The 15473-nt window shown below is 43.5% G+C and overlaps 1 protein-coding gene across 4 annotated transcripts in view; it reads right to left on the reverse strand.

Annotated features, from left to right (window-relative positions):
* Positions 1-15473, reverse strand: part of LOC121319287 (laminin subunit alpha-5-like) — an 86696-nt gene that overhangs the window by 9840 nt on the left and 61383 nt on the right. For all 4 annotated transcript variants that reach the window (XM_041256555.1, XM_041256554.1, XM_041256556.1 and 1 more), the window contains 32 exons: positions 15287-15384; positions 14923-15130; positions 14654-14780; positions 14383-14522; positions 14014-14129; positions 13707-13918; positions 13371-13575; positions 12319-12463; positions 11869-12009; positions 11500-11661; positions 10803-10916; positions 10580-10663; positions 10125-10355; positions 9805-9918; positions 9539-9666; positions 9148-9228; positions 8792-9006; positions 8525-8625; positions 8255-8438; positions 7779-7922; positions 7235-7386; positions 7034-7144; positions 6788-6899; positions 5853-6017; positions 5414-5610; positions 5164-5280; positions 4658-4812; positions 1303-1444; positions 1098-1197; positions 898-1011; positions 443-628; positions 71-213 (listed from right to left, as the gene is read on the reverse strand). In XM_041256555.1, the coding sequence (XP_041112489.1) occupies positions 71-213; positions 443-628; positions 898-1011; positions 1098-1197; positions 1303-1444; positions 4658-4812; positions 5164-5280; positions 5414-5610; positions 5853-6017; positions 6788-6899; positions 7034-7144; positions 7235-7386; positions 7779-7922; positions 8255-8438; positions 8525-8625; positions 8792-9006; positions 9148-9228; positions 9539-9666; positions 9805-9918; positions 10125-10355; positions 10580-10663; positions 10803-10916; positions 11500-11661; positions 11869-12009; positions 12319-12463; positions 13371-13575; positions 13707-13918; positions 14014-14129; positions 14383-14522; positions 14654-14780; positions 14923-15130; positions 15287-15384 (4644 nt within the window). The remainder of the gene's footprint in view (positions 1-70; positions 214-442; positions 629-897; positions 1012-1097; positions 1198-1302; positions 1445-4657; positions 4813-5163; positions 5281-5413; positions 5611-5852; positions 6018-6787; positions 6900-7033; positions 7145-7234; positions 7387-7778; positions 7923-8254; positions 8439-8524; positions 8626-8791; positions 9007-9147; positions 9229-9538; positions 9667-9804; positions 9919-10124; positions 10356-10579; positions 10664-10802; positions 10917-11499; positions 11662-11868; positions 12010-12318; positions 12464-13370; positions 13576-13706; positions 13919-14013; positions 14130-14382; positions 14523-14653; positions 14781-14922; positions 15131-15286; positions 15385-15473) is intronic.

Raw genomic sequence — 15473 nt, forward strand, 5'->3', positions numbered from 1 at the left:
GCACAATTTCAAGCTGGATAAAGCTACATGTTGTTGAACGTGCCTCCTTTGCAGTTTCTGATGCCCATACCTTACTGGCAGCGTTCCGAGCCTGTGAGATAAGATCCCGGATTCGTTCAATGTTTTCGGAAATGTTCGGCATCTGAGTCGACCGGCTTTGCAGCTTGTCCAGTTTCTTGATCAGCAGCGGTATTGTGTCTCCAAGCGATCCAACTGTTATGTCAGTCGTTGCAAGAAAGAAAATGCAAAAGCTTGCCATTACAAACCACAGGGGAACCAAGATCAGGAATTAAAGAATTTCAACTGAATTAGGAGGAACTGAAGCAAAGAGGAAAGTCAGGGTCTGTGTAGGAAGGTTTATTATGGAAAAGTGGTCACGGTTTTTAGCATCTACTGAGAAGAGCAGAAAGACAGCATGTGCTCTGGCAGTACTGTGCTGTACCTGAATTGTTGGCATCCTTGAAAGCATTTTTGAAGTCCTCATTGGTGCCGCTGGAGTTGCCATACTGGTCCTTCCACTGATCCAGTTTCTCTTTGATGGGGTTCAGGGTGCGTTCCACGTTCTCTGCTTTCGTCTTGGCGTCTTCTGCGGCCGCCTTGGCGTTTTTTATATTTTCCTCGGTATTACCTTGAGTGTCAACAACTAGATATAAGAGCCTTTTAACAGGCATTCCCGCCTAAGCAAGACCTGTGGAAATCTGTGCTTCGTAAATCTAATAGTGCCACTTACAAGTGTCAGTTATGCAAATTGTACTATCCATATTGAATACACGTTATCAATTTGTCTTTTAACCTTTCACATTTTTTATTCCAACCCAGCTGTATGGTTTCAGAATTATTAACCTTTTCCAAATAGACAAATACATATGAATAGGTGACAAGCGGTTGACCTCCTACCTTTGTCGATGTTGAGCATGCTCTGTGCGTCTTTCAGGTCCTTTAGAAGCTGCTCCTTTTTGTCTTTGGCATCTTGCTGTCTTTTCTTTGCTTCTTTGAGTTGTGGCTTCAGTTCTAAAAGGGAGGCGCAGGGGAGGTCTCATGTTATTACATATCAAGGAAAACAGAAATTAGTTGTGTTTCAGACATTTTTCCCCTACCGTTCAAATTAGTTTGCACATTCCTGGCATCCTCAAACAGCTCGTTGCTTCTCTTTTTCAGCAGGTCCGCTTCTTCACCAAGATCTTCGCTCTTCACGTTCTGCAATTCAAAGCCATGCTTTAATTTGTGTTTTAATGAATCCACACTACATATTCCAATTTTGGGAGAGAAGTCATGCAAGTCCGACAACAGGAGAGGACAAACCTCCAGTGCATTGGTAGCTGCCTCATGAGCATTTTTCGCTGCATTCTCTGCATTCCTGACTGCTTCTATGATGCTGGAGTAGGCGTTGGTGGCGTTGATCGCCCGCTGGATGAACCCGTCTTGGCTGGTGTCCTGAATCACACTGTGGGAGAAGATGGAGAGAGGGCTGATCAGTGGCAGCGCAGCGAAGGTCAGAAAACTGGCTCCCAGTATAAAACAGAGTGCCTGGGGATGATCTGCATAGTCCAACACATATTATATATAGTTTTTGTCCCACATCTGCTTTTAACAATATACGTATTCCTTCGAAATTAAGACACAGCCCAAATTTCTAACCCTCAATTTGAGGAAAAAATAAAACATCAAATATGTATTTACGGAGATCACATGACCTGCCGACAGGAATGGACACCCGAGTCTGCTGTTCCCTTCCACCCTTTAAACTTTATCCGGGCATCATAAAATATGGGAGATGGCAATGAAACGTGATAAAGACAGGAGTTCCACACCATCAAAGAAAAGGTTAAAGGATATGAGTACCGACCTCCCCGAGTCACAGCTGTGTGCTACCGTTGTGGAGTTGCTGAAACAACAGCTCAGGGATTTGCAGCCCCTAATGAGACAAGTGATTCGGGAAGAACTTCAAGGTTTAACTGAGAGGCTTGGAATCTTGGAAAAGGATTTGAAAATATTTACTTCCAAGTTTGACAATATGCAGGTAACTGTTCGGGCGGTCAAACAGGAGTCAGCTGAAACCAGACTCACTGTTTATAAATTGCAGGAGAAACTGGTCCAGTACAAGGACAAACAGCGCCAAAATAATCTAAGGCTTGTTGGGTTAGACTAGGGATGACCCTTCTAAATTCCTCCAACATAATCTTCCTAAATGGATTCCAGCTTTGGAGGGCAGATCTATTGAGATTGAAAGAGCCTACCGCATCTAAAGCAGAAAGGAAGGCCGTAGAGACAGTCCGCCAGGCAATTCTCGCTGGAGCTCGGACCAGCTCCACCCTGGCTGCTCACTTCACTTTTTCCCGGATTACAGCAATGTCACATATCAGAAGAGACGGGACATGGGGCAAGCCAGGAAATGTCTGATTCACAAGGGAATCAAGTCTTTCCTGATTTATCCAGCTCTGGTTAAGGTGTTTCATGTGGGGAACCACTACCGGTTAACCGGTACTTAAGGTTTGATAACACTGACATTACAGACTGCTCAACTTCTTGACAAATGTGGTTGCATTTGTGCTATACTGTGTTTTTTTTTTTTCTTTCTGCGGGGTAAGGTGTATAAGGTTAAAAAATAATAAGCTGATATACAAATATATTTTGTCTTGTGGTTGAGTTTGGAGTCAGGGGGTGGGTTTAGAGATCAGAGTGTTACCTTGCTGTGTTGGGGGGGTGTCACGGATCAGCAAAGTTTTATGTTTTTGGCAGATGAGAGTTATTTCTACCTCTCTGCTGATTGCCTTGTGTTTATTGTTAATATGTTTCAGTGCTGACTTTCTACAGATCTGTTCTTTATTGTTCTACTTGCCAATGCTTGCCTACAAATACATTGTACTGTTTTGTATACCATATATGTGCGATTTCAATTTTAACTGGTATATTATCTTTTCACACAATGTGCTCGTTGCTGCAACTAGCAGAACGCACCCTGTGTCTGTCTTTATTTAGTTTGTTTTCTTGAGAGAGGTTTTCCTTTGTAACCTTTGATCCACCATGATGGCTGATATTAACATTGTATCTTGGAACGTCTGTGGCTTAAATACTCCTGTAAAATGCACAAAGCGTCTAGATTTTTTGCCCCGCAAAAGGATATCTATTGCATTAATACAAGAATCTCATCTTAAATCTGATGACATTCACTGCTTTCAAAATAAAACACTTTCGTGTTGCAGAATACTCTTCTGCAACTAATAAAACTAAGGGGGTTCTTATATTGGTAAACAGGAAACTTATCTGTTGAAGGACCTGGGGGTGACGACTCAGGGTGTTTTGTTTATTTGCCAGGTTCCTTGAACAGTGTTAAATTAGCTTTTGTTTCAATTTATGCGCCTAATGATTATGATATTAACTTTCTTCCTGGTATAGCGAATGCTTGTCTAGATTTCTCCAAGCACCAGTTGATAGGAGATTTCAATGCCGTAAGTAATCCAGTTTTAGATCGATCTAATCCCAATTCCGCTGATAATTGTTTGAACTCATCAGTGGTTTTTAATAATTTTATTAGATTTACTAATTTGTGGGATACTTGGCATTTGAAGAATGATAATGCAAAGGACTACACTTCTGCTCGACACAAAACCTATTCTCGGATTGACTATATTCTTACCTCATCTCATCTTGAATATGACGTACTGCCAATATTAAATTTCGGATCATTCTCCTGTACTGTGTAATATAACACCTACAATACACCCTCCACGTGCAAAGAGATGGCGTTTTAATACTTCTCTTTTACAAAGTGTATTACACAACTTAATAATAAACTACAATAATTTATTAAATTTAATCTCAGTTCTGCTAAGAATCCTCAGGTTTTCTGGGAAGTTTCGAAGTGTTTTCTGAGAGGTAATTGCACTGCATTTTCTTCCCATAGACACACCTCTAGAAACAAGCAAATTATTAACCTTGAAACCCAAATTCAAATTTTAGAAAAGGGCAGAACAGGCATTTTCTGATGATAGAGCAAAACAATTAAACATTCTCAAAACCGAATTTAAAGCCCTGACCTTGTCGTGAGCAGAATTCCTCAGTCATCCCACCAAGCAAAATTATTATTACCACAGGGAAATACCTAGTAGGTTACTGGCTCTGAGACTAAAGCATAATGAATGTTTGGCAGCAATTAGCGCGATTAAAACTGTAAATAATATATTCGTTACAAAATCTAAAAGAAATTAATAAAACATTTCAAGAATACTACTCCAAATTATATACATCAGAGACCACTACGGATCACGCTGCTTGTAAAACATTTCTAAGCGAACTAAATTTACCTAAACTGGATCCTGATCAAAGTAGAAGAATTAAATCAGGGAATTAAATCTATGCAAAAGCATAAGTCTCTGGGCTTGGATGGCCTCCCCCCTGAGTTCTTGCTAGCAATATGGGATATAGCTGGCCCTCTTACATTGAACTCTATAAACTATGCTATTGAAACAGCCTCTTTTCATAGGGATCAAAAAATGTGTTTTATCCTTCAGGATCCCTAAATCTAATATATATATATATATATATATATATATATATATATATATATATATATATATATATATATATTATTGATATCACACGCCATAGTTCAGCCTCCCTCACTGCTGGTCTCCCCGGGGCAGGCTGGGATCTGTACCTGGAGAGGTTTTTGGACAGTTGGTGGAGCAGCTCTGCGTGTCTCTCTGCCTCCTCCACGATGGGGATCTTGGTGCTTGTCGAAGCAAACTTCTGCACCTTCTCCATTAGGCGCATCCTTGCTCCATCCAGATTAGCAGCCAGCTTCTCATAGTCCTGAAAACAACAGCGGTAATTACTTACAGGTGCAGTTTTACAATCATTTCATTAAAGGAATCTCCTGAAAAACAGCAATATTGCTTTTCATTTGGTTTGCAAGGACGAGTGGAGTTTGTAGAAGCTAGAATACGTTTGATTCACACACATCCTTAACTACTGGCATTATAATGATATTATTTTAACACAAACCAAACATGTATGCCTCTTAAAAGATCCAGAATCTTTGATGGTTCACATATCTCTACACATGATACAATTGAGACTTTTATAGTTATAGATAATTACTGTATCTACGGCACCTTTTAATTGAAAAAATCTAATATCTCAATGAACTTTGGCAAACAGTACCTCTTTGGAATCCTCAAGCATTTGCAGCACGTCTGTAACCTGAAAGAGTGTGTCCTCTGCCATCGCCAGCAAGTCCTTCACCTCCGCCAGCGCTCGCTGCAGATCACTGTTCTTTTTCTATAAAGAACAACAGGAGAATGAAAAGCTCTGCAATAGAACGCTCTTCGTATAACATTTTTCCACAAGCAATATGGCTGGTGCATGTAAAGGAGCAGTGTGGCTGCTGAAGAGACCCTGCGAGGCTCCGTACCCGGCTCTCGTCCAGCAGGTTCTCGTTGCGGTTGTTCAGGTCCTCCACCTGGGTGGTCTGGTTCACGGCTTGGTTCAGCGCGTCCCTCAGGTCCATCAGCTCTGTGTTGTACTTGGTCAGTTGGTCCCTAATGTCATCCGCCAGTCCACTGTTTTCCTTTGACCGTTTCACCATGTCTTTGTCCACTTGGCCCAGCACTGAGCAACAGACCACAACGGGAAGGGTTAACATTGCCGACCACTATGACCCTATGAGTCACACCACAGCTCACCCACAGTTAATGCAATTACTCATCTGATCTGTTGCCAAAATCTTATTTAAAAGCCTTTTTAGTTGACATTACAAATACAAATGATCTCTACTGTAATTCTTGTTAATTCCTGACTCTCTCATCCATTGAGAAGTGTAATTGAATGTTGCTGGGTCAAGCGATACTCACAGTCTTTTGCCTTTTTCAGCTCATCTTCAGCTAATTTCTTCTGGTTGCAGAAAGCTCTGTCAGTCATCTGCCTCAGCAACTCCTCCACCTCGGACAGCTTCTTCCGAAGATCCTCTGTTGAATGGCTCTCATTCGCAGAGGTTTTATTCACTAGGCCAACGCCATCTGTGCACAACAGCATAAAACAGCAATCTGTACAATGTAATATTTCTGGAATCATTTCAAAGTAGGGTTGAAAAACCTCATGATGTCAAGGATATGTATCAAATGTAGTTATGTGGCGTTTTATTTCAGAATATGATTCAGTATAACAGACAATATCTTGTTAAGTGTGATGCTTGAGGCAGACCTGGGGTCAAAAACTATTGTAATTGTGCAATTCTTAATTACAATGTAATTGTAATTGCACCTTGGAACACCTGCATAATTGTACCATATAATTGATCAATTACTGTTTAGTTATGCATTTGTCATTCGATCATTATTCTTGTATACAACCACTTTTGGTGACCCCATTTGATTGAACTTTTCTGAGTATTGCTTGATTATTTAGAATAAACAGGGTTCATGTGTTAATGTGTGTAGTTGCTGATGTTACTTTTTAGTGTAACTAATTACAATTAATTATTGCAACAACTGTAACTAATTGTAAATGATCAAAATAGCACTGTAACTGTAATTGACCCCAGATCTGTCTTGAGGTATCCTTAAAAACTCCACAGGACCTACATTATGCGGATGTAAAAGCAGGGCACATACCAAGGACTGTCAAGACATGATAATTTAATTTATCTTGAACAAGCTCTTCTTGGCAGTCGTAATGATGGTGTATCGAGATAAACACACTTCAGGGTTTCTACTGTGCAAGGAAGTATCAACATGATGCAGTTTTGGATGTTTGAGTTGAGCAGCCAGTTTGTTTTGAGCCTACATACCTTGCACAGCCCTCATGATGTCCTCGATATGCTTGAGCAAGTCCTCTGCACGCTGGCGAGTCGCAGCAATGTTGTCTTCCAGCTTGTGCACTTTCCTGTTAGCTAGCGCAGCCTGCAACAAAGGAAAGAGATTCAGAGGAGGGCTCATCCAAACATGTGCTCGAGAGACATTTCACTAAAAAGGTCCTTGCTGTTCTAGAGGATGCTCTGTAACACATTCCAGATCCAGGGCATCGCAGAACCTACCCTCTCCCCCAGCATATCCAGGTCCTGCGAGAGATTCATGTCTTCGTTCTCCAGTTCATCCACTTTCTGCTTGTTGTCATCCAGCACATCCTTATAGTCATATAGCTTGTTCTGAACAAAAAATAAAAACACGAGAAAGAGTTCCTTAGTGTTACCATTCTTGTTACGTAACTGTTTCCACTGTGTCTGGCGTGTACTCACGGTTACGCTGTCGATGGAATCGTTGAGGGCCCGCAGACGGCCCCAGGCGATAGAGCTGGCATTCAGGTTGGTCAGCTGGTCTCGGATCCCTGGGAACAGGCCCTTCATGCTGTCCAGGTCATCCAGCAGCACCACCACACAGCTGTCACAAGCTGTCAATCAAACTCACACTCAGCTCAGCTCAACAAACACAGGGTTCTAACACATTAAGTATAGATTGGCTAAATATCTCCACTATTAAAAGCTTCAACCTTCACTGTGTCTACTCTATTTCCCCTTATAAAAGTTTCCCATAGTAAAAACACAGCAAAGGGTGAAAAAATAATAAAAGAATGGCTAAGCATAGATAAGCACTGTAAAGCCCAGGAGAGGTATTGTAAAGCATATTAAAAATGGTAAATGGTATGACAACGGGAAAAGCATGGAGGGAAAAAACTGCAAAATTACGGTAAAAAACTACTATGGTAAACATTTATAAGGGTCTTAATGTTATTGTGTTTATTATTTTTAATTTTGCAAATTATTCAAAAAATTCTCTACTCACTCTGACAACTGAGAGAGCCCTGTCCGTTCACCACTGGGACGGCAAGCTTCTGAAGACAGGAGTCACACTGCTTCCCAGTGAGCCCATCACTGCAGGTACACTCGCCACTGCGAGGGTTACAGGAGCCCCCCTTACAATCACATCCTGGGAACAAGAGACAGCAAGAAAATCACACCCTGCAGTCTCTCACACATTAAAAAAGGGAATGCGCAAGTCTAGCCCTTCCTGACCAGGTCTCTTTTCTAGCTGTGTTGTTAAAAAAAAAAAAAAAAAGAAGAAGAAGAACTCACACATGTAAGGTGAGGGAAAATCCTTCGACCCCCCCCCCCCCCCCACCCCCCCCCCCCCAACCCCCCCCCCCCCCACCCCGCCCCCCCCCCCGCCCTCTTTTCCCCCGACCCCCCCCCCCCCCCCCCCCCCCCCCCCCCCCCCCCCCACACCCCCCCCCCCCAGTAACATAGCTTGATGACACTTACTTGTGCAGCCGTTCGAGGTATAGCCCCAGAAGCCAGGCGCACACTGCAAACACTGTGGGCCGCTCACCCCAGGCTGGCAAGAGCACTGCCCGTTCTGTGGGTTGCAGGCCTGGGTGAGAGCAGCGGCACTGTCACAGTCACATCGCTGGCACCCCGCGCACGAGTCATAGCCGTAGAACCCATCCTGGGAGGGACGGAGCATGGGTCCATTACAAACACTTTTTACAGTTATATTTTGCACAGTATCCTCTACAATGAGAAAGCCCTTACCTTACAGCGATCACAACGGGCTCCAGTGACACCAGGCTTGCACTGGCACTCGCCAGTTCGAGGGTCACATGATGCAGTCGCACACGGGGAGCAGTTACACTCTGAGAGAAACAAAAAATACAATAGTTTTAAGTCTGAGCATGAGCAGAAGGGACTAAACACTAACAACTAGCCTAACGTTTCATTCTCAGAAGATTAGTGTTTCAGGGCAGTCTCATTACATTAAGTGAATTCTTGAGCAGAGAATGTGAATGCAGCTGGACCTACTTGTACAGTTCTTGGCTATAATTGCATCTCCGAAATACCCAGGAGCGCAGATTTCACAGTGAGGCCCTGCAGTGTTATGCATGCACCCGATGCAGACACCCGTCAGAGAATCACAGTCGCTGAACAGCATGTTCGCATCTGTGTTGCCATTACATTGACACGGCTGACAGGAGCTACCAATCACCATTGGGTTGCCATAGAAACCAGGGGCACACCTGCAGATCAAAAGCAACACAGGTACTTGTTAGACTTGCTTCATGGAATAAGTCATGATACCTTGATATTATATTCATATTATACTCAATACAAGCAGTAGTTAGTGTTCTGCTACAGAAATGATCACAGACGGCTCTTACCTTTCACATTTAGGACCAGAATAGCCAGGCATACATAAGCACTGCATGCTAGTGGATCTCTCAACACATCCAATTGCAAAGCTGGGGGGGGAATTAATGAACAAAACAATTTCAATACAAAAGAAATAGTCCCGGTAATTGTACGTTTAAAACAAGTTTCCGAAGCCGGGCAGCTGACCAGATCAGCTGAGCTAAAAGTTACTGCTTAGTGCTAGCAGGAAACTTCTCTTCGATTTATGGTCGGATTTGATCTTTGTAGAGAAAAGCCAATGCTGGATTTATTTTGCAGCACTGGGGAATTCATCCTGGATTGCATCAACCTACATTAAAAATCAACCCCTTAGCCTTATTTTGACAAAGGCCTGTTAACGGGAAGCGGTGAGGAACATACTTGTTGGAGGAGACCTGGAGGGGGCAGGGGCAGCCTGTGCATGACTGGGTCTGCCCAACAGTGGAGTTGCCAAGGAAACCGTTCCGACACGTCTCACAGTGATTCCCCTCCGTGTTGTGCTGGCAGTTCTGGTGGGAGGAAAGAAAAAAAAAAAAAAGCTGAATTCAAAACAGTTTTTTTTGTACTGCATAGCGTGCAAGCAGACTCAATCAAGAACTGTAATGATTTCATCAGTGTTAATGTACATGGTCTGAATTTACACTTACTACACACATCCCCGAGCCAGGCAGGCACTCGTCCGAGTGCCCGTTACAGTTGCAGGGAACACATTTGCCCAAGAAGAGCCCTTTGGTGTCCCTGTAGAAGCCTGGGGCACATTCCTGCAGAGTGGAAAGAAGAGATTAACAATCATTATCAATACGATTCAATGACAAATAAATGGCACAAATAATAGCCCTCCACTCATTTTCAGGAGTACATTTTGTAATCGTCAGACATGTTGTTGCTTTAGGAATACAGAGTACACATTTTGGACTAGATTCTCATGTTTCACTCTTAAGCAGTGGTGCTTGAGTTTCTTGGGTACCTGGCAGGAGTCCCCACGGTAGTTGGCAGGGCACATGCAGATCTCCACATTGTTGGCGGCACTGCCTGCTGTGGCCTGGGACGCCCCCTCCAGAACAACTCGCTCCAGTGACACGGACACAGAGGACTGCGAGTGCAGGGCGCGGATCTGCAGCACCTCCAGACCCACCAGGACCATCATGAGCTCCTCCCGGGACACGCTGTTCCGTGTCTGAGCGTGACGGAAATTACCCTGTGTAAACAGCACAGGAATCAGAAACTGAACAGTACACTATTACCCACCTAATACGACAGCTGTTACTTTACAATGAGAAACATATAATGCGGGAAAATAGCCCAATATCCATTGCAGACAAACCTACTGATCTCCATTACAAGAAAGTATATTTTGCTTTTTAGGCTACGTCACATGACACCCAAACGCTGCAGACTCTTGTGAATCAGGGGTAGTTCTACCTCAGTCAGATGGACGCTCCCTTCATGCAGTTGTCCAGGGTCCGGGTAGCTCTTATCCTGGTACACCAAGGTCATCTTGTTCCCCTGCAGAAGAAGAAAAAAGTAATGTGTTACTTAATATAAACTGTGCCAATGTGACAGGACCTATAGCATTATATTTTAAAGAAGTGAATAATGTCTGGTCTAAGCAACTCTTCTATGCTACAAGTTTTTAAGGCAATACCTTCAGAATCACATCGGGACGAGCAGATTCCAGAGGAGGAGGTGCAACATCGCCCCTGATAGGTAGAGACTGGGAGTGCAGCCGGTAACGCAAGAACCCCCCGTATGAGGAAACCTAATGGGAACCAAGTTCAGAGCCAGTATTTAGCTTTTCCAACAGTTGAAGTATCTCATGTATGTATGTGATGGTAAAATTAGGAGAATACATCTGTCTTGTCCTGGAATAATCAACAACAACACTTTCGTCTTGGCTTTCTTGCTGCGATGCTCCGCCAATGAGTTCACAATTGTAACTTCTTTAAAATCTTTAATTGTTTTGCAGTGTGCGTGTGTCGCAATAATTAGGAAACTGTTTCTGATACTGCTGGTCCCTTTTAAACTACTTCAAAACAGATCAGCATTAACCTGCACAAAACTGAAGTAGCAGTAAAGGCAGAAGGGTTTGCCGGTTGATTATCATTGCTTGGCTCTGGAGATGAAGGGGTTAAGGGTTCTAAAGCTGCTTTGGATTTAAACTTCAAATCAGTGAAAACGGCATTCAAAAGCCCCCCTTCACCCTTTAATCTCAGACAAAATCCAACAAAACCCACAACAACCCTGCTGATCTGATAACTAATCCAGCCGTCTGATCTTCCACCTCCATTGGCAGTTTCACTATCTGATCTGCTGCTGTCTAGATGCAAGGTCCGTTTCCTCACCCTGTCTCCATGGTAACTCTGCGGAGCATGCCAGTGCAGATCTTGATAGACATCGGGCACGTCCCTGAGGTCTGCCTCCACCAAGCCCCGCTCCGGGCTGACAGACACTGCCAGCTCCTGCCGCTCCCCGCTCAGCAGCACCCAGCCGTTCATGTCCACTGTCTGTGTGGAAAACAGGCAGGCCCATTCCCTTTTTTAATTTCTCTAGGTAGTTTGAATAGATAGTTACTTATCTTTTGCATCAAATGGCATTTATTAAAGCATTTGTTTCACAGGGAAATATCGTGACTCCTAAGAGGAGTGATACAAAACAGAATCAATGACAATAACTTTGTGAACAAATGCAGCTAAGAGTGGTGGACTCATTACCTGGGTTCTGTGCTTGTCAGAGCTGCGACAGCGATCAGTCGCTCCGAAACAGAAGCAGCTGGTGCAGCCCTTGGGATTGGCAGGGTCCAGGTGGAAGGTCCCAATTCGACACTGGTCACACCTCGGACCTTCCACGTTTTCCTATCGGGGAGAGTATAAAGTTTAAAAAACAAAAAAACAAAGAGATTCTAAATGTGTGTGGACTAGCTTAAGTTGGGTGTTTTGAAGGATTAGTCGTTCCCTTGTGTTAGTTTAATTGTACTACTATTCCTTCTAGCTGACGAGTTTTCTAAGGCGATCTTCCTCAGAGAGAACATTGCGATTGTATTTTTTTTTTTCTTCAAACAGAAAATCAAACATGTCTGTTACGTTACGTTTAAATACAATTCTTTAATGTTTCTCAAGTGGATAAAAAGGGGGAAACAAGATGCCATACCTAGCAGCACTCACCTTACAGTGGCACTGCCCGGTGACGGAGTTACAGATATCATCCTCGGTGCCTGCCTTGCTGCAGTCGCACTGCCTGCAGTTGGGGTAACCATAGAAACCAGCGGCACAGCTATCACACTGCCGCCCGATAATTTTGTCCTTGCACCTAAACAAAAGGTTTGAGGTTAATCATTCCTCCATCCATCAAGTAGATAAATGTTAGTGCTAGTGCCTTCACTAGTGAAAGTTGAAAAAAAAAAAAAAAAAAAAAAAAACTTAATCTTCTGTGAATAGGTAAAAATAAATTTGTGATGAGTAAAAGAAATGAATAGGGAGATATTTATGATACGCAAGTCTGTCATTCAGTGTATTTCTAAGTATCTAATTAAACCCTTTCATGCAAGAAATAATGAGAAAAAAAGCAGTTTTGGGTGTGTAATTAATACATTTTTTCTCCATTGCTTTATATGCTCAAAAAATGGCTCTCGTGCATTTGCGTCTTCCATATGTCTCAATTGAAAGACCAGAAGTTATTTTTATTCGTCCGCATATAAGGTTACCATGCATGAAACAGTGAACTTGACACCTGTTCTATACTGATGGTTTGATTGAACTGCATTCAAAAAATATCTGGTGACAACGAGACAGAACCTACAAAAGAAGTGACTGAAGCTTTACTGCAATTTAAAGAAAGCATCAGTTGTAGCCAGACGGTCTGTGTGCATCTGTAGCAGATGTTATAGTTCTGCCGTTTTACCTCTACCAGTGTTTCCTAGAACATCTTTACAACCGGATTGTGTTGAGACAAATTCTAGGGAGATCCACATTCCTGTCCTATCACAAAGACTATGTTTTTTTAACCCATGATGCTTGAGGGTCAGTAACGCACAACAGTTATTCGTGGGCCAAAACAGCAAGCTGAGCAAAGATGTACTCAGTGCTTGGAGTTTACACAAGCTTTCAAGACACATTATTGGATATTTTATTACACCATACAATATCTCCAATTATTAACTCCTCCATTTAACCAGCATGGTTGTCCCTGTGTCACTCTCGGCTTCCACTGCTCTTACTTGCACTGCCCGTTCTCGATATTGCAGCCCATGTCGGTGAGCGTCTCCACCCCTGAACGGGAGCAGTTACACTCCTCACAGCCCACCAGAGGGTGGCAGCCGAAAGTCTGGGGCTCGCAGATGAGGCACTCAGGCTTCACGGTGCGTGGTGGGCAGATGCACTGTCCCGTCACGTCGTTACACAGCCGCGTCCCACACTGGCATGCTGGGGAGAGGGTGGCAAGGGAAATCGGGTCAACTGGTCAATAAAACACCATGAAAAGTGTATGGTGTATCAAACAAAGCCTTGTGCTGTAAAGGTGCTGATGGTCTTTTCTCCCCATTGGAAGCACTCACGTCTGCAGTTGGGAAAGCCCCAGTAGCCGGTGGCACAGCGTGAGCAGTCTCTCCCGATGACGTTGGGCCGGCAGTTACACTTTCCCCCGAAGGTATCACAGGCTGTGCCCACAGCGCCCGCCTCGTGGCACCCACAGGGCAGGGCGCCATTGTTGTAGAACGCTGAGAGCGAGACGGCAGATTCCCGGCAGAATGGAGTCGAAATCGTAGGGCTGGGGAGAGAGAGAGAGAGAGAGATCATGCCTTAAACTTTTATCTTGTGTTGTCTGAATAAAACCCATTACTGTACAAAAAAGGAAGTGCTTACTTGATATAGAAGCTATTGGCTCCACAGTGGCTGATGAAGTCATAGGACTTGTCCAGAGGTTCCTCCACAAGATAGTTGGAACTGTAGCTTGCCTCTGGGACAACCAGAACATAGTCCTAAAGAGAAATGCATAGGTTTAAAAAGGATCATAGAGGATTTGATTGCTCAGGTAACAATGGTATTTTGGGAAAGGGGGGGGGGGGCATGTCATTCTAAAATAGTAGCCAAAATCCTCCAATGGAACTTCTTTCTCTTGGGACAGAAGACAGATGCATTTTACAGTATATATAACAGCACTGAAATGGCAAATTCCCATACACAAGGAAAGTAGCATCAACACAGGTATGCATTTTAATGTTGCGTACATACCAGCCAGACCGTTTTGCCCCTGGGAACTTTGATAGTAATGAAGACTTCATTGTCCGTCACATCCAGGATGATTTGATTTTCCGAGATCATAAGACTGCGGCAGCCAAAGCCGTGTGGGCAGAAAGTGGCATTGGCTTCCCCTGGCAGAAACAAAGTCAATTTATTTATTTATTTATTTTTTTTTAAAGTTCCGTACATGCCTATTGTTAAGGCTTTTTTTTAAATAGTTGTTAACGAGGAGAGCAGTAAAGCTGATAAAGGTTTAGCTTACCTTGCCAGATGCGGCCCCCGTTTAAGTAGACTTGCACAGGGAAGGTAGGGTGGTTGGGCTGGTAAAAGTGCAGAATAAAGGCGTAGCGTCCCAGCGTCTGAACACGGGTCGAATACACAACAGTGTTCTACAGAGGAAGGCAATATTCAGGCACAGATGAGACAGCAGGAATGGGATGCCACATGAACAAGCACATTCTGCAAAGGTGAGTGATTTATTTATGTTTTTTGGCTATCCAAGAAATACACACCACTCAAAGTTACTTTTACCTGGGAACCATCAAGCCGTGTCAGCTCTGGGTTGTCTACAGCAGTCTGCGGTTGGTTCTTGACCTGCTGCGTCCCCTTCAGCCTGTCTGCAGAGAAGGTTTGTGATTCCATTGAGAGGAGATGAGCCTCAGGAAGCAGGGATGCCAGGCCATCCTTCAGGACTGTTGACTGGGAGGGCGTCTGGAATCGGGAAGGGATACAGGCACCACTAGAAGAAAAGAAGAAGAATCCATTAGGCAACAGTTTTTTCAGCATTAAATCCTCATTTCACAAGTGTGGAACATTAAGGCATTTTTTTTTTTTGCATTGAGAAACTCTGCACGTTCACGGAGGCCTGTTATAACTGCTTATATTTTCAGCTTACCTGTCAGGTGAAAAGGTCCCATGTGTACTGATACAGTGCATCTTGGGTGCTACGTACTCCATAGTAAAATTTTCATGAGGGATTAGGTACACCTTGTACTGAAATCAAAACACAGACACTTCAGCTTCACACAGCCTGCATTTAAAAATCCTCAATGCATGTTCCTCAGAATTTGAAAGCGTTTTAC

The sequence above is a fragment of the Polyodon spathula genome, chromosome 8 (assembly GCF_017654505.1).
Source record: "Polyodon spathula isolate WHYD16114869_AA chromosome 8, ASM1765450v1, whole genome shotgun sequence".
Lineage (NCBI taxonomy): Eukaryota > Metazoa > Chordata > Actinopteri > Acipenseriformes > Polyodontidae > Polyodon > Polyodon spathula.